Genomic DNA, 15,777 nt, shown 5'->3' with positions numbered 1-15,777 from the left:
AGATTTACTGTGCCATGTGTCAAAGAAAACCCTCCAACCCCCCAGTCTCTCTCTCTCTCACACACACAGGGTCTGGTGGAGCAGCTTGGTGTCCCTCCCTGGGACAGCGGGTTGGGGCCTGCAGCACAGTTCAGGGGCTTCTGGATTTAATGAAGCTCCGACCCTGCAGGACCTCAGAGAAGAATCACAATCATCCGCCGTCAAGTCCACAGATGGTTTATGGGGCGGCTTTGTTGAGGCCTGGGTCTAAATCTGCTGAAATCCTGAGGGCTCATTGGCTGCTGGGCCCAGAGGTGCAGGGTAGAGCAGAGAGGATGTGTTCCCAATCACAATTCTACTTCTTTACAACAGGGATGTTTGCACTGCGCTTACTACCAGCACTGCTGGTTTGTTATCACTACAACAAATGCACATATAGTCACTATACTGCTAAGATCTCACGTTACTTGAATGCCTTTTTCTGCAGATTTGATGAATATTTGGGTCACAAAGTAATCAAGAACAGATGACTAAACTCTGTAATCAGTGATTTTATATCCAGTTTTAACTTAACTAACAGATTCTTGCTGTGATGGGTGTTTGTAATGTACTCATCTGTGTCATCCTGTATGTGTATGCTGCTGTAGTCATAGTGTTATAAAACTGTAAAGATGTTTAAATTGTGACCTGCAACGGCTCTGCAAAACAACGTTTCTGCTAAATTTGGTACAGAAGATAATATGAAGACTTTTTTGTTGCAAAAAAATTTTAAGAATAAAAAAAGAAAGAGTTTGAGTGGTAGTGTTTGTCTAAAGCTATGACTCCTCATGCAGATTTTAACTTATAATAAACGGACAACACAGATGCGTTATAAGCTGTAAACTTGAACAAGGACTACTTAAGTGCATTTATTATTAACTGATCCATTATAAATCAATAAAAACAGTTATGTAATGCACCGGACTGTCATACTTTGTTCTGTGTGTTTACACATTTGTAAACTTTATCATTAATGATGTAAACCTAAGTATGCACAGCTCATTCATTCTGAATAAAGCACTGAGTACTTTCATGATTTTTCTTATGTTGACCCACTCTTCAGTCTAGAACAGGGTGTTGTGTGAAGTTTTGCTGCACAGATGTTGCAGAATTCAAGCAGAGGCTGTTCTGTGGAAGCTACACTCCTCCTGCTCTTACTGCTGGTTACAGAGGTCATGGGCCTATGTAGGGAAACTGAAAACTGTGAGCATGGCAGTGTTTGAGATGTTTTTTAAACTAGATATTTATGAAATCTTCCTTGATTTAGTGTAGAAATAGAGTTAAAGAACATAGTGAGTTTGATCAGATCAGTTTACAAAGTATTATCTGATTATTTGATTTTGCTGACTTTTTTATTTGTTTATGATAAAACACTCAAATGTAGCTGGAGGTGTGACGGAGGAATCTGCAGACCCCAAAAAGGGTTCTTTTCCACAGCCTTGTGCGTCACATTAAGACGCGAAAGACGTCCTTCTGTGTGTCACGTGGATACCATAGGTAATGTTGGTTGTTTTTCATATTGACGCAGGAGTATTTACATTACAGCTAGTTTATAGCTCAGTGCATCTCATCCAGGCACCAAAGGGTACCTTGTGCGTCTGTGTATGATGCAAGGGGAGGCAACAAACGTGGGTATTTGTGGCCTTGGGAGCGAGGATGCTTTGGAGGTTTTTCGGGGGGGTAGAAATTAAATTGGGACAGGGTTAGTTGTAGATAATATTACATTTGAACAGATAACTATTCAGGCTATGACACAAATAAATATGTTTTAAGATTTTGCATTTTGTGTTGGTTAAAGTCAAATATTTTTAAGGTGGAATTACTTAATCTGAAGTCCCATGAACTGAGGACTTCAGGAATAATGCCGATTGGCCTTCATTCAGCTTAACAGCGGCTCATTTTTTGATCATTGAAAAAGTTTGGAAGCTACATATCAATTGACTGTACCACACTTGGTGCTTGATCTGTCAGAATATGTACTTTTCTTGTTACAAGCGCAACATTGATCAATAAAAGAGTGACTGTAGCAGTGTTCTTTGTCACTTCACGTGATGACAACTTTGTTCAGTACTTCCAGCTACTCGTAGCCGTATTGCGACTGTCCCGACATCATGTGAGAATCAGGAGAGGAAGCAGAGATCCTGCCGCCCTCATCATCAGACTCTGTGTCTGTCAGTCATTTGATGCAGAGACAAACACAGGAACCGCAGCGGCTTCACAAGCTCCTAATGGACGGATGGATGACGATGCTTCTAATGAATGCACTCATCATCGTCATCTGTGCTTGTGCGTGTGTGTGTGCGTGTGTGTGTGTGTGTGTGTGTGTGTGTGTGTGTGTGTGTGTGTGTGTGTGTGTGTGAAGACAGCGGGGGTGTTTATGGGTTTATGACAGTCTTTTGGTGTTGCAGCCAAACAGACGCCCCTCTCCTTTAAGCTGCAGTGTACGACTGAGGACACACATATTTTAAACACATGCTGGCTCATCCCCCCCTCGCCTCTGTGTCTCAGTGTCTTCCCACAGAGACACAATCCAAAGTGGAGAAGTTTGAAAAGAGGAGAGCAAAGATGTCCTGCAACACCCTTCCGTTTGACAGAGATTCGAAAACGTGTGAGTTGTCTATTTTAGTTGTATCACACGGATTATCCAGAGGTATTTCTCTTAAATGACATTTAATTTGAAGAAAAATGAGCACAATGAGTGTTCTGTAAAGTCTCTTCTTTAATAGGAATCCAGCATCAGCAGTGCCATCGCACAAAGAAACAGGAGACAACAACACAGAAGAGAGGAAAACGCACAAGAAAGGACACATGGAGACATGGAGGAGAGGATCACAGAGACTGGAGCTCGTCTGCTTGTTAATAAAGCCTTCACTGTGGACACATGGTGTACATTTGTCTCATTAAAAGGCGAGGGGGAAATGGAACGACTTCTGGGGCTCTGTCCGTATTTATTAACAGCAAGAAACTCCAGAAACTGAGTCCCTACAGTCAGGAGAGTAAATACTGAAATATCAGAGAGGGGGCAGAAAGTAGACAATAAACTGATCATTTCTATGGACGCATATCAAAATGTAACCAATCTCTCCATCCTCTGTTAGGCTTCAGTCCATCAGCACTGTTCACTTTTAGACACAAAGAGCTCACCAGGAATCAGAACACGAAATTCAGACAGTCAGCACAGAAACAGAGAAACAGATTTTAAAGAACATGAAGGACAAAAAGAAAAACAAAATCATCTATATACAGTAAAATCCATAAAAGACAAACAATTATCAGCATATTCCAATAAGAAAGACGAGGTTACTCACTTTATATACAATAAATAAGGACTTTTTTCCTATCAAGAAACTTTTATCTAGTCTGTTTTAATTTTTCTGTAAGCATTCCCCTCCGAAACATTGAACACACAAAGAGCTAAACGACGAAAAAACGTCCCGAAATGACGAAAGACTCGAGGCATGCGCAAACCATGTAAACATTTGTACTCGTGAATAGAGCATTTGATGCTGCACGCGCTTATCCGTGTAAGACTTTGCCAAAAAAAAAAAAAAAAAAGAAGGCTGGTTGTAGACCCGTTATCTCTGCGTATTAATTAGAAATGGGAATAAAAGAGGCAAGTGTGTGTTTAACTATATTTATATATAATGTGTGTTTAGTTTTTATAATGTTGGTGAACAGGCAGCCTTTGTGGTCTGCAACCGCAACATCCAACATCACAAACACACACACACACACACACGCATTCTCTCTCTATCTCTCTCTCATACAAACACACACGCACACACACACTCGCACACACTGTTGTAAACGCTGTAAAGCCTGTGTGTAGTTTATGATCCATCCATAAAACTGCCATCGGACGCCATTTAACTACGCCGACACTTCAAATAACACCATGGCAGGCCGGGCCGTCCAACATGGCCTCTTCATATTTTAACACTCACATCAATAAAATTCTGCATAAACTGACTCTAACCAGATAATTTTCTGAGCTATTAAACGTTGACACTATTGCTAAAGCATTTTGCGCGGCTGTTCAGTTCTGTCTGTTCATATAAATGTATTCTACAACCTCCGGGAATCATATTTTCACGAAGTAAACACTAAAAGAGTTTCCTTTAATCGTCGGTAAACACGTGGGTATACTAGGCTTTGAATTTTGCTCTTTACTAAGTCCAAGAATCACCTTTACGCGCACTACCCGGATATTTCCTGGAAAAAAACTCGACTTGCATAGCAGATATTGGACAACAATACGTATCAAAGAAGAGACGGATCTTCTTTAGAAAGCAAGAAGCACACTGAGTAAAGTTTAGCGCACACTGGACTTTGTGCGGAATGGGATCCGACATTTTTACATCTTCGCTTTAAATAGTTCTGCAGCCATGGGGGATCAGTACTGACTGGTCTGACGGAGAAACGTTTGTGTTGCTAATTTTAAATCTGATGGTGAAATCGTGCAGGGTCAGAATCTGAGAAAAAGCTATTTAACCTGACTGTGTAATCATCCCCTGAAATAGGGGAGACCGGGGATCTTTGCAACAAATTTCTCAAATTTAAAACAAACCACGTCAATAAAAGTGATTCACATTAAAAATAGCTCTATTTTTTCTTTAAAAATACTGATAGGAGGATTGAAAAGCACATGTAATAGCGAACTGACATTAGAAATGAGTAAACTATAAAAATAGAAAAAAACAAAATTGTTATGTGATGCATTGTACTTCAAAATATAACAACGAATTCTATCAAGTGCATTGATTTGAGATTTCAGTGCTTTCAAAAACATGAACAATGCTTTTTAATATATATTTTTTTGTCATGTGGTTTGCAGACGTCCCTGTTTTTGGGTAAGTTGCATCATCACAGTTCAATTAGTCTATTTTAAGAAACATGTTTAACGATTATTCATAATTCTCAAAGTATGGGTAGTTAACATTAAATATGTTCCATTAGTAGGTTATAGATGTGATTCCTCTCCAATCTGTGAGAGAAATGCAAAAAAATGTTGCAACCATCCCCAGTTCTCCCTAAATCTGACATGCATGCACCAAACTGTGACCAAAACCAATACATTGTATTTGTAGTTTCATTTTCCTAAGTTCTGGTGCACTGCTCTGTCTTCTCTCAAATAAACCCTGCTGACTCCGGGCTCGTGGCGAGAAGAAAGCGACTATCGACAGCTGATTGCGGCTGTACATGAGCCGCCGCTGCAGCGCATAAAGCATCCGGAGAGGTAGCTGGAGGGCGGGATCCACGGTATCGACAGCAACCTAATCTGATCCCCGGTTGCTGAGTCGGGTTAACACCCCCACCATCTCATCACCACCACCACCCCCTCCCGGTATCTGCTCATTACTTAGGCCGACAACCTGGAAACAAACGGCGGCTTGCTGCTTGTATCAACCCCGAACATCAGGCGCTTTTCTAATCAAAGTCTGCCGGCGACTGGAGAAAAAATAGGAGGTGCGTGTTCGTGCGTGCTTCCCCCTCCGCTTCTAGTGCTTATTAATGGCCACGTGAAACCCCGGTTTCAGCACCTTCGCGTGCCTCCGGTGTCAGATACGAAGTAATAAATAACTAATAAGAGGAAAAGTAGTGCTTGATACAGAAGTAAACCATCTCTCCCTCTCTCTCTTCCTCTCTGTAGCGTCACGAGGCAGTTTGCTGCTCTCTTCCCTTTCAAAATAAAGCAAGCATTAAAAACAGCGCGGAATAAAGATGCGGGAAGAGTCACGAAACGATCAGTCCAGTCTGCGCCTTCAGAGACAGTCCAACACATATTAAGAAGACAGGAGGAATTACTGTGACTTTTTACCCATCACCCTCCACGACTGAAAACCTCAAATGTCCCAAAGTTCTGGTCTCCTTTGGACGTCACACGGAGCGAGTCCGACCTTCATAAGACTTCAGTGTTAATGTAGCGGCGTCCTCAGCGTCTGTTAGGATCAATAAAGCCATTGATCAGGTGTATTGATCGGTGTGATAGGGCTTGAGCTCACGTGCTTGTGCCTGGAGGTTTCAAACAAATTGGAAACGTTGTCTGTGCGTGTTTCTGCAGTTTTAGAGAAGGCCATTTTGTGTTTACACTATGTTAGGTACATGTTGTGAGCGTGCGTGCACGTGCGTCTGAATCATTTGAATGTGCGCGCGTGCAAATCGGGGAGTCCCGCTAGTCCTTGGGTTGGTCCTTGCTCTGTTTCTTCATTTTCATCCTCCGGTTCTGGAACCAGATCTTCACCTGCCGCTCCGTCAGGTTGAGCGCGCGCGCCACCTCGTGCCGCCGGTCCCGAGTGAGGTACATGTTGAAGAGGAACTCCTTCTCCAGCTCGAGTGTTTGGTATTTGGTGTAGGGACACCGCTTCTTCCTGGAGGAGCGTGCGTGCAGCCAGTTGGCCGAGGGGTCAGCTGGAGAAAACGGAGAGAAGGAAAGGAAGGTAATTAAATAAAAAAACAACAACAATTAATTCATGTGAGTTTCATAAAAATGCAAACGGAAAAACAGAAATCTGCGCAAAACACCTGACTCTGTAAATGACAATCTGGTGCGTAAACTAGTTTTATGGTGTCAACTCGGGGCGATAATTTGTAGTAGATCCTTGGCCGTTTTATTTGACACCACGTGGAAGACAGACGGCCAGCTGCACCAAAACTGCAGCTCTCACGAGAAACGTGAACATTATGGGTATTTGAAAAAGAAGAAAAGTGGGGTGAATAGCTGAACCCAACTGACCGGTTTGATTCGTTGTATTTTGTTCATTAGTTTATCAAAATATTTGTTGCGTCATTCCACTAGTGCGTCAGAACAAAACTTGATTTAAAACACAGAAATTAATTCACAACTCAATCAGACAAAATGACTCTTTAATTGAAGTTGTCTGATTTGCACAGTCGCAGTAAATTAAACTAGTCTGGCTTGATTGAGGGTGACCTTCAGCGGATAAATGAGAGATTTGAAAGTAACAGAGGCTGTATTTGTAACAGAAAAAATATAAAGTCAATAAATCAGAAATTAAGCCTAAATTATATTTGTGATCATAAACAGGAGCTGGAATTTCCGCCTCGCATGATGACAGCAAACACATCACAGGGGATGTTTTACAGGCCTAATACTGCCTTATTCTGTGTGCGTGAGAATGATGATCACATGGTAGCAGAGCACACTGTCACCGAGTGTCTCCTGATTGCTCCTAAATTAATAAACGGGAGGAGATTTACGGTCCTTGTGGGATTAGAGGAAAATATTTCTTGTGCTCTTCCTTCTTCCTTTAATTAAGCTTTCATGGATTCAATATTTCCAGATATTTTAATGCAGTAGATTGATCTGAGACACACATTATAATGACCTGAACATAGAAAAAACAGATTTTTATATATGAATTTAACATTAGAGAAGGTTGGATTAAGGGATTTTCATGATTAGTAGCAATTAAAGAAAAAGCAAACACATTTTTGTTCAAATTAAAAGGTTCTGATGGTCAAACAAAGCTGCCTCCTAATTGGTTCCCTTTTGTTTTCAGTAGAGGGAAAATATGAATTATGGTCTACGTTTTTTCTCTCTCTCGTTTTCCAGGCCACCCTGTCTCCCCTTTTATAGCTCTCAGAGCGATGTAATTAGCAAAGAGCTCTTGTTTGGGACACATGGGTCTGGTTTAAGGCTGGAAATTATCTTCTCTTCCCCTCTGCAAAGCATCCCAACTATGAGGTTGCTTGCTGGGACATTTACTGCAACTCCAGTATGAATAACTTCTCTCTTTTTCAGTCTTTCCACCTCTGTAACACAGTTTTTGCCTGCAGATAATTTGCCTTTTTAATCAATTTAGCTGAATCTCTCGTAGTTATGCACAGTTCACTTCCACTTGTAAATCTTTTGAATAAAATCTTGGACCATGAAGACCAATCAGCCCTGTGGTTTTGGTGAGGCTCCTTCTCCAGTCAGTCACAACTCAAGTGCATACATTTCTTTTTGCTGGAGTCTAGAAAATTCAGAGTCCAGCGGCATCATCCCAAAGTACTGATGGCTTTGTAAGACCGTCAAGGCTAACAAACACTTCCTTTTTTCACTACCATGTCAGACTGTATGACAGCCAACATACCATGCACTTTGGGTCAGTATGAGACACAATAGAATTGTGCAAAAAATAATGTGGCTGAGGGTTGAAATGTCCACCTTCCAGTCTCTGTATTTTGTAAGAACAGCTACAAGACAGATCCAATGATCAAAGTTTAGGTAAAAAGTGCAACGTTGGAAAAACAAGACCAAGTTGAGAATTCTTCCTCTACGGCTGCAGTTACTTCTCAGCATTTCCAGAGTCACCATCTCAGTCAGCAGTGCAAATCCAAGTTTAGTGCAAAACCCAAATGTGGCTGCAGAGGGGAATCCGCTCTGAATTTATTGGTTAAAAACATGTCGGTTCACTGGCTGCTTTGCTATATTTAAGCCATCCTGAGGTGGTGAAAGTAGACTTAGTGAAACGTAGCATACATGCAGTCTCACCATCAGGGTAAATTTAGGAATACAAACTCCATCTAAACAAATTGTGAGGGCAAAAGAGCCTACATCATGTTGCACAAATCAATCCCAAAGTGATAGATTTAAAGCATCAGGTCTGCAGGGCAGGGGGGTAGAACAGGGGGCTTGTAAAATTCAGCCTTTCATAAGGCCTGAAATGTCAGGAGGGATGATCTTATCTTTCACAAGTCATGGGGAAAGTCTGAGCTTTGATGCCAGGCGAGAGAATCAGGATGTGTCCCTCCCCGAGGAGCTGGATTTTCTCCTGATGGATGCTGGGTGGAGGCTCAGTCTGCATTCAATTTCGCTGCTAATATTTAACTGATGTGACAATTAAAGTCGTCATAATGCCAAGACGACTCACACAACTGCTTATGAAATTCATAACTCTGAACATTTGTGAGAAAAGAACAGAGTTGTTTGGCTCTATGAGAACTGCTGGATGTTTGTTTGGTGAATTTAAGCTTTAAATATTTTTGATAGTTTACATTTCAGTGTGCAGCTTCTCTTAAAGGAAAAGAAGATACAGAGCGATAAAACAAATATATCTGAAAAGAGTGTATGGTTTGAAAAAATGTTGTTCCTAAGTTAATTTTGACTCAAAAGGTCAAAATTTGACATTTTTAGGTCTATACTAAACAAAAGTAAGAACTAATCTCCATACAACCAAGTCTTTCTCATCATTTTTCCACAAAATGTTACTCTCATGCCATTATCTGAACAGAGAAATGAGAATTCACAACACTTTTTTAACTACGTAGGCTTGTGTTTGTCCCGTTATTCCTGCACTTTGCATTAAGTTGAACTATTTTGCTTCAATATGTTCCTATAGAAAGCACACACACCAGATGGACAACTGCATATGATACACATAATGAACAGTTTTGAGAGATGCACAGTATTATAGGCTTGCGCAGTTCCATTTAAATGTGCAGTTTCTGTTACAGAAGGGGAGTTTTTACCAAAAAGAGAAACATCGGATGTAAAGTTAGGATTAATAAAGCAACACGATTGTGCGTAACACTGGTGGAAAAGCAAAGACATACGTTGAAATGAATGTAAAGGTCAAATTCTGATAGAAGACGCTAATAAGAGAGACCAATAAAACTGATGTTGAGACCTCAGAGATATTTCCATTATTTTGACTTAAAATTTCTCTTTTGTGTTCATAATTTGTAAAGAATATGAAATCTAAAAATGAATGGAAAAAATGTCCGGCAGCCATGCTTTGCAAAAAGACATTGAATCAGCTCCTTGAAGTTACTGTAAGTAGTTTTTTTACTGGTTATGCCAAATTTCACACTAATGCCTCTTTATGACCTAAAAGCAAATGAGACATTCACTGATGATTATGATTATTTTTAGATGTTCACTTTTGACCACAGGGGGCGCCAAAGTCAGTACAAACCAAAAGTTCCTCACAGTAGCTTTATTTAGTCCTGTCCATTTGTCATCACTTTTTTCAAACTGTAAGGACGCAAAAAAGCTCCTGAACACATCATGGCTGAAAAGACAGTTCTCTATTAGTGGAAAAGCTCGTTTGATGAGTTTTATCTGGTTATGAAACACTCAAATTTATAGTGATGCCTCTTAATGACCTATAAAAACCAACAAAACCATCAGCAATAAGGCTGACTTTTTCCATATTTTTATTTTTTGTTCATGTCAGAGTACACTACTTACATGTGTTCAAGGCAATATCACCAAAGACATAACAGACCACTTTGTCCACAGGGGCACGCTCAAATTGACACAAAGATAAAGCTCCTCATGCAAGCCTTAAGTCAAATGTTTTAAGCCATTCATTACCAAATGTCTACCAGTACAACTGCGTTATAAATCTCCCAGATGTATTTTATACAGAGTAACCAGTGGAAACGTTCATTCTCATTTATGATTCAGAGGTTTGATGAGAACTGAGCTACTTAAAAATGTCCAATCGAGGAGACTATGTCGACTCAAAGTGAAAGAAAATCCCACTGAATAGAAGCATTATAAGAAGAATTATACTGTAACAATTCAACAGTAAATGCAGATTTGAGAGCAGGTCAAACAAGAGTAGTTCTGGTTTTATTTAGCATTTTAGATGCAGAGACTTTGGACTTGGAGAAGGAGTACAGAACCAAGATGGCTGCCTGTATGTACACTGCATTAGCCACCCTCTGTCCCTGTGCGAATCTGACCTAATCTAGCTACCACCTTCCCCTCCTCCTTCCCCGTGTTATTCCCACCAGCCAAGTTGGTTAGCAGCCATCATCAGTAAATACGTCATTAATACCCTCTGGAATCAATTTCCTCCAACATGGCCAGCATGTAGAGGATCGATTTCATCTCAGAGCAAAATAATGCCTGGTAAAGAGGCGAGGACAGGCTGGAGGGGTGGGGGTGAGGGGGTTGGGGTGTGTGTGCGGTGCTTTTGTCACACGGTAAAGTGGGTGCTTTGCATTCCCCGGGTGTATAATCACCTCTAGGACCATCCATTACCCTCGGAGCTGTGCCACGACCGAGCCTGTCACCCAGGATGACAAACCGGCTGAGGGGGGTGGAGGGGGGAGCTGGTGGATGGTATGGACTTTTTTTTTTTTCCTTCAAGGGGTGAGGAGATGAAGGAAAGAATGTGGATCAGGGGTTAATACCTTCCGAAGTTGCGATTGAAATATTAAAAATGCATATTTGATATTAAAGCTGAGAGTTTCTTTGGGCATCTGCAAAAATCTGGGTTAAAAGAAATGTGGATAGATGTTTAATAAAGGAAGTAATGTAGCTGTTATAACCATTTTCTACAGTGTGGCTCGCAGCCCCCTGGTGGGCTATGAAGGTACTACACGTGCACCGCAAGGCTTCAATTTTAAAAATATATTCAACTCCTCACCAGTTGCCCTTGTTTTGCTACAACACATTGTTACGCTATGAGGGTGGATTATTTCTTAACCCTCTACTGCGGTAGGCCCACTGTTACATTGAATTTCCCCATCTTTGAAACACGGGCTAAATACATTGGGAAACATTATTACGTATCTAGATCATAGCTGAGGGATAAGAGTATTCATTATGTCCCAAGAGTGTTTTCAAGTGTCTAAGTGAGCCACAGAAATGTCTGGTATAGATTATATCTAACGGCCGTGGAGGCGTGGTCAACAATGTTTGATTGACACCCACCTGGCCCACCCACCCACAATAATTTCACAGTTAGCAGTTCGTGTAGTGCAGCTCAAATTGTTTGCGTCCTCTGAGCCAGTATAAGTAGATGCAGAAGGAAGACGTTACATGTATCTGGTCCTTGAATAGCCAGTTAAAAATGTGTTACTATCCACAGTTAGCAGCTAGCATCCACATGTAACATTAGCTCTGACGTCCTCATAGCTATTAATGTAATGCTAAATGATCCTCTTTAATTTTAGCTGGTGCAATATTAAGAAACTAAACTACACTCATTGACCTGCTTGCTGAAAATAGATCATGAGTGACACCTAACCACTTATATGAAGCTGAAAAACTCTGCACTCAACATCTGACATCTAAGATGACTCATTTTAAAAGTTAATTCTTATTGTAAGCAGCCAAAAATATGCTGCACCAGTTTCCTGTCCTTATAATTTGTTTTTATAATAACTAAGAAAGTTCAACCAGATATCTGAGGAACAATATTTAAAATGTGGATTCAATTAAGTTTCCAACACATTTAAAATAACTCTATGCTGATGAGACCCTAAATTACACAGTTTGAAGGCATTTGTGGATTTGTGTTTCCAGTGGGTTTACAGCTCGTGCAGCACTAAATTGAACTTTTCTCTTTAGGCTGCATCCTCGTATCTGCAGAAGCGGTGTGATGCTCTGGTGTGACACAGACAGGAACAACATGGACGAAAAGATTGATATTCCCGTAAAGCTCGGGCCCGCAGCACAATGTGCTCAATTGCAGGCCTGTGTGTGTGTGTGTGTGTGTGTGTGTGTGTGTGTGTGTGTGTGTGTGTGCATGTCTTGTGCACACAGTGATGAATGCTGCTTGCATGGAAACAGAGACCAAAAAGGCTACAAGACTAATATCACATCCCATCTCTTTCTCCCTCCCTTTGCAATTTCACCCTAATAGTTCCAGAAATTGACCTCTCATATATCCCAAAGGCACGTTATTACATTTCCTGCAGTCGTACTTTATCTCCCCCACCCACCCGACCCTTACACCCCATCTCACCCAGCCACCAACAGCAGCCCGCCAATTAATGGGGTTGTTCACTCGGCGTTATAACTTAATAAACTTCAGGGGTAATAACTTTCTGGCTCGGCCGGCAGCAGCACAAAGACTGAAGTGTAATCTTGTAGTTTATTCTGGATCGCCGCCCAGCTTCAGTAACACAAAGAGAATCTGTAGCTGGATGTGATGTTTTTAAAGGTAAAATTCCACTGATGTTATTCACACAGCAGCCATATTGAATACCTGTGGAGGGAGACACCCAGATTGGTCCTGCTGTTATGTGCCAAGCTGCACACACCAATCATTTCTGAGGTTCCCTGCTGAAACAACTGATTTAGAAGAGTCCAGATAACTGACTCAGTCTGCCTTTAAGCTAAGCTGATCTCAGAAACTTCAAAGTGTCCATCATGGCCTGGAAGTGAGTCATTTTAGATTTTTATTCTAGTAGAGATTGAGTTTGTTTTAGGATTTTTTCCCATTTTTAAACGCTTAATAGCCGCCAACTAATGTGCCTGAAAAGTTCCTGAATTACCAACTATCAGCACAAAAGTCCTTCTTATTATAAAGTATTGTTAGGTCTAATTAGAATGCTGAAATGCCATTTCACACAGAGAAAGCTCCAGAGGCGTTTTGGCACTAAAATAAAACATTAGCAGATCCTCTATTTGAACCAGACAACAAAATACAACTTTGAGACAGCATCACGTTTGAAAACATGCATCCCAGGCAACCCTTCTATTTGTTTACATGGGCTCAAACATGTTTTTTATTTCCCTTCATCATTCTGTATAAGGGCGGGAACACAGGACAGAGGTTTTGAGTTGTGAGAAAGCAGCAGCAGTTGGCAGAAACACTAAGACTATGAGAAGAAGACATAGTTAGAAGCAAAACTACGACAACCAAACATGGGATAAATAAAATATTTCTTATTCTGATTCTCAAAAACACACAATATACACCAAACACTGGGGTTGGTTATGGTTTCAATAAAACAAAATAAACCAGAATAATGACAAGCCTTCTACGTGGGCTTGCTGCTTGATCTCTGGTACTAGATCTAATGCTACAGCTCACAGCTTCAGTACAACAAAAGTCAATGTTAGCCCCCAGGTCAATACTGAAGCCTCGTCTCTGCAACGTCGAAGCGGATGCAAGATTTTAATGAACATAATTTTCCTTCTCAAGTTGGGGAAACCACAACCTCTGTTTTCAGAGAATAGAAACAGTCACAGCGTTGTAATACGTAACCTCTGGAGGATGTGAGCTGGTGGATTTTGTTACTTTTAGAAAATGCAGCGCGCACACTTTCCAAAATTACACTGAGCTAATACTTTCAGGTAATGATAGCCTTTACTTTACGAACATGAAAGTGCTTTCAATCATCTAATTTACCTCCCAGCATGAAAGAGAACAGCCCTATATTCCTCAAAATGTTGAAGGAGTTATTTCAAGCAGATGAGAACTGCCACAAAATATAACCTGACAGCCGTGAGAGCCCTTCAAAGATAGTTCCCCATAGATAAACTTATATACACACAAGAGCTAACTTTTCAGCAAGGAGGTTGTACAAACAAAATGTAACCTATCCTAAAAACAGCCAACTAAAGAAGTAGCTTTGAAGAATCTTTGTTGGTGTTTCCGACCAAGAAGGTCTGAGGTACAACTCTTATTTCCTCGACACAGAGGTTCTCAGAGTCTGGGGTTTCATGAACCCACTCACCCCCTTTCACCACTTCTAAATGAGGCCTGTTCTCAGGCTTCACTTGCTCATTTGGGAAGTATTCAGTTTGTCTGTGGAGATGTGATAGTATTTATACAGAAATAAAATGTGTTCATGTGTGCAGCTATACTATTCAAAATGGCCGCCATGTGAACAATAGAAACACTTGCTGCTCGCTGCAGCTCCCACTACCTGCCACAAAGAACCACTGCAACACAGACAACACCAAAGCACGAGGGAAACTGCTGACGCTCGGAAACAGGTCAGAGAAGAAGAAGAAGAGAGAAGCCTTCATCAGTTACAGCACCGAGCCAGACCGGGACACACAGCGTTACTGGTGGAAAGTGTCATAATTCAGACTGGAGGCTGCTGGGCTCCATCCAGCCCTTAACCAGCGCGCTGCTCTGATGGATAGCGTGCTCACATGCTGTAATAAGGTGGCGGAGTGTGTGTATGTGTGTGTGTACATGTGTGTAACAGGAAGAAGGAGCAGTGTGTGCTGGAGTGCAGTGTGTATGAGAACACGTCTTTCCTATTTTGCATTTCCGCTGAGAAGACTAACACGCAAGCACGGGGGAAAAAAAAGAATTACGCATTAGAGTGAAACAGAGCACATTCACATTCAGCGTCATTGAGAGAAATGTTAACATGAAAAGAAAGAAATATCAAATGTAATTTCGTCCTGCTGATACTGAATACAAGATCTCTGGAAAATAAGTTTAAACCGCGCGGTCCCAGCAGCACATGATGGATTCAATGTTGTTGTTTTGAGAGTGATGATAGAAAAACAGAACAAACCCGCGTGTCACTAGCCAAACCCTCCAACGCGGCATTATATCATCATTGTAGCGATAACATGACATGTAAATATTACTATTATTACAGAGCGAGCAGAGGGATAAAATCGTCGTTTCTCTCTGCAGGACTGGAGCACGCACTCTAAAGTCAAATCTGAACACGTGTAACTGCTGTGCAGGACCTACAACAGATTTGAGGTAATCAAATTTGTTTTTGAACAAAAATGACCTTTGATAATATTTTACCAGAGACATCCGAACTTTAAAGGTGACAGTGACTTTGAATCTGAACAACTTAGACGTTTATCTCCTTATATTCTTTGAGATTTATTGTTTGTTGAATTATTTTTACTTTATTGATCTGAGGTCATTCAGTGAATTTGCAGAACTTGTGTTTAGGCTTGTATAACTCCAATCTGCTCCTCGATTTGGAGGGGGAACTATTTGACATTGTGCACTTTGGCTGTAATCTTACTGATGGTAAATATTGGCGACGACTGAGATTGAAATTAAACGTGACTCAAACGACAAACAG

The 15,777-nt window shown here is 41.0% G+C and overlaps 1 protein-coding gene and 1 long non-coding RNA gene across 5 annotated transcripts in view; one reads left to right on the top strand and one right to left on the bottom strand.

Moving 5' to 3' along the window:
- Positions 1–15,777, bottom strand: part of LOC117832184 (homeobox protein Hox-B8a-like) — an 87,339-nt gene that overhangs the window by 30,278 nt on the left and 41,284 nt on the right. For 2 of the 4 annotated variants that reach the window (XR_004635156.1, XM_034711198.1), the window contains one exon: positions 2,718–6,426. The exons of the other annotated variants lie outside the window; for them this stretch is intronic. Coding sequence is in view for 1 of the 2 variants with exons in the window: in XM_034711198.1 (XP_034567089.1) it covers positions 6,191–6,426 (236 nt within the window). In the remaining variant the exon portion in view is untranslated. Of the gene's footprint in view, positions 1–2,717; positions 6,427–15,777 lie in introns of those variants that run through there. 4 annotated transcript variants of the gene reach the window in all.
- Positions 1,413–2,956, top strand: LOC117832185. Its single transcript, XR_004635161.1, has 3 exons — positions 1,413–1,515; positions 2,527–2,626; positions 2,745–2,956. It is a non-coding gene; the product is annotated as an uncharacterized LOC117832185 (long non-coding RNA).

This window comes from Notolabrus celidotus, chromosome 20, assembly GCF_009762535.1.
Source record: "Notolabrus celidotus isolate fNotCel1 chromosome 20, fNotCel1.pri, whole genome shotgun sequence".
Taxonomy (NCBI): domain Eukaryota; kingdom Metazoa; phylum Chordata; class Actinopteri; order Labriformes; family Labridae; genus Notolabrus; species Notolabrus celidotus.
The sequence above is the reverse complement of the archived record's forward strand: the minus strand, read 5'-3'. Positions and strand labels throughout refer to the sequence as shown.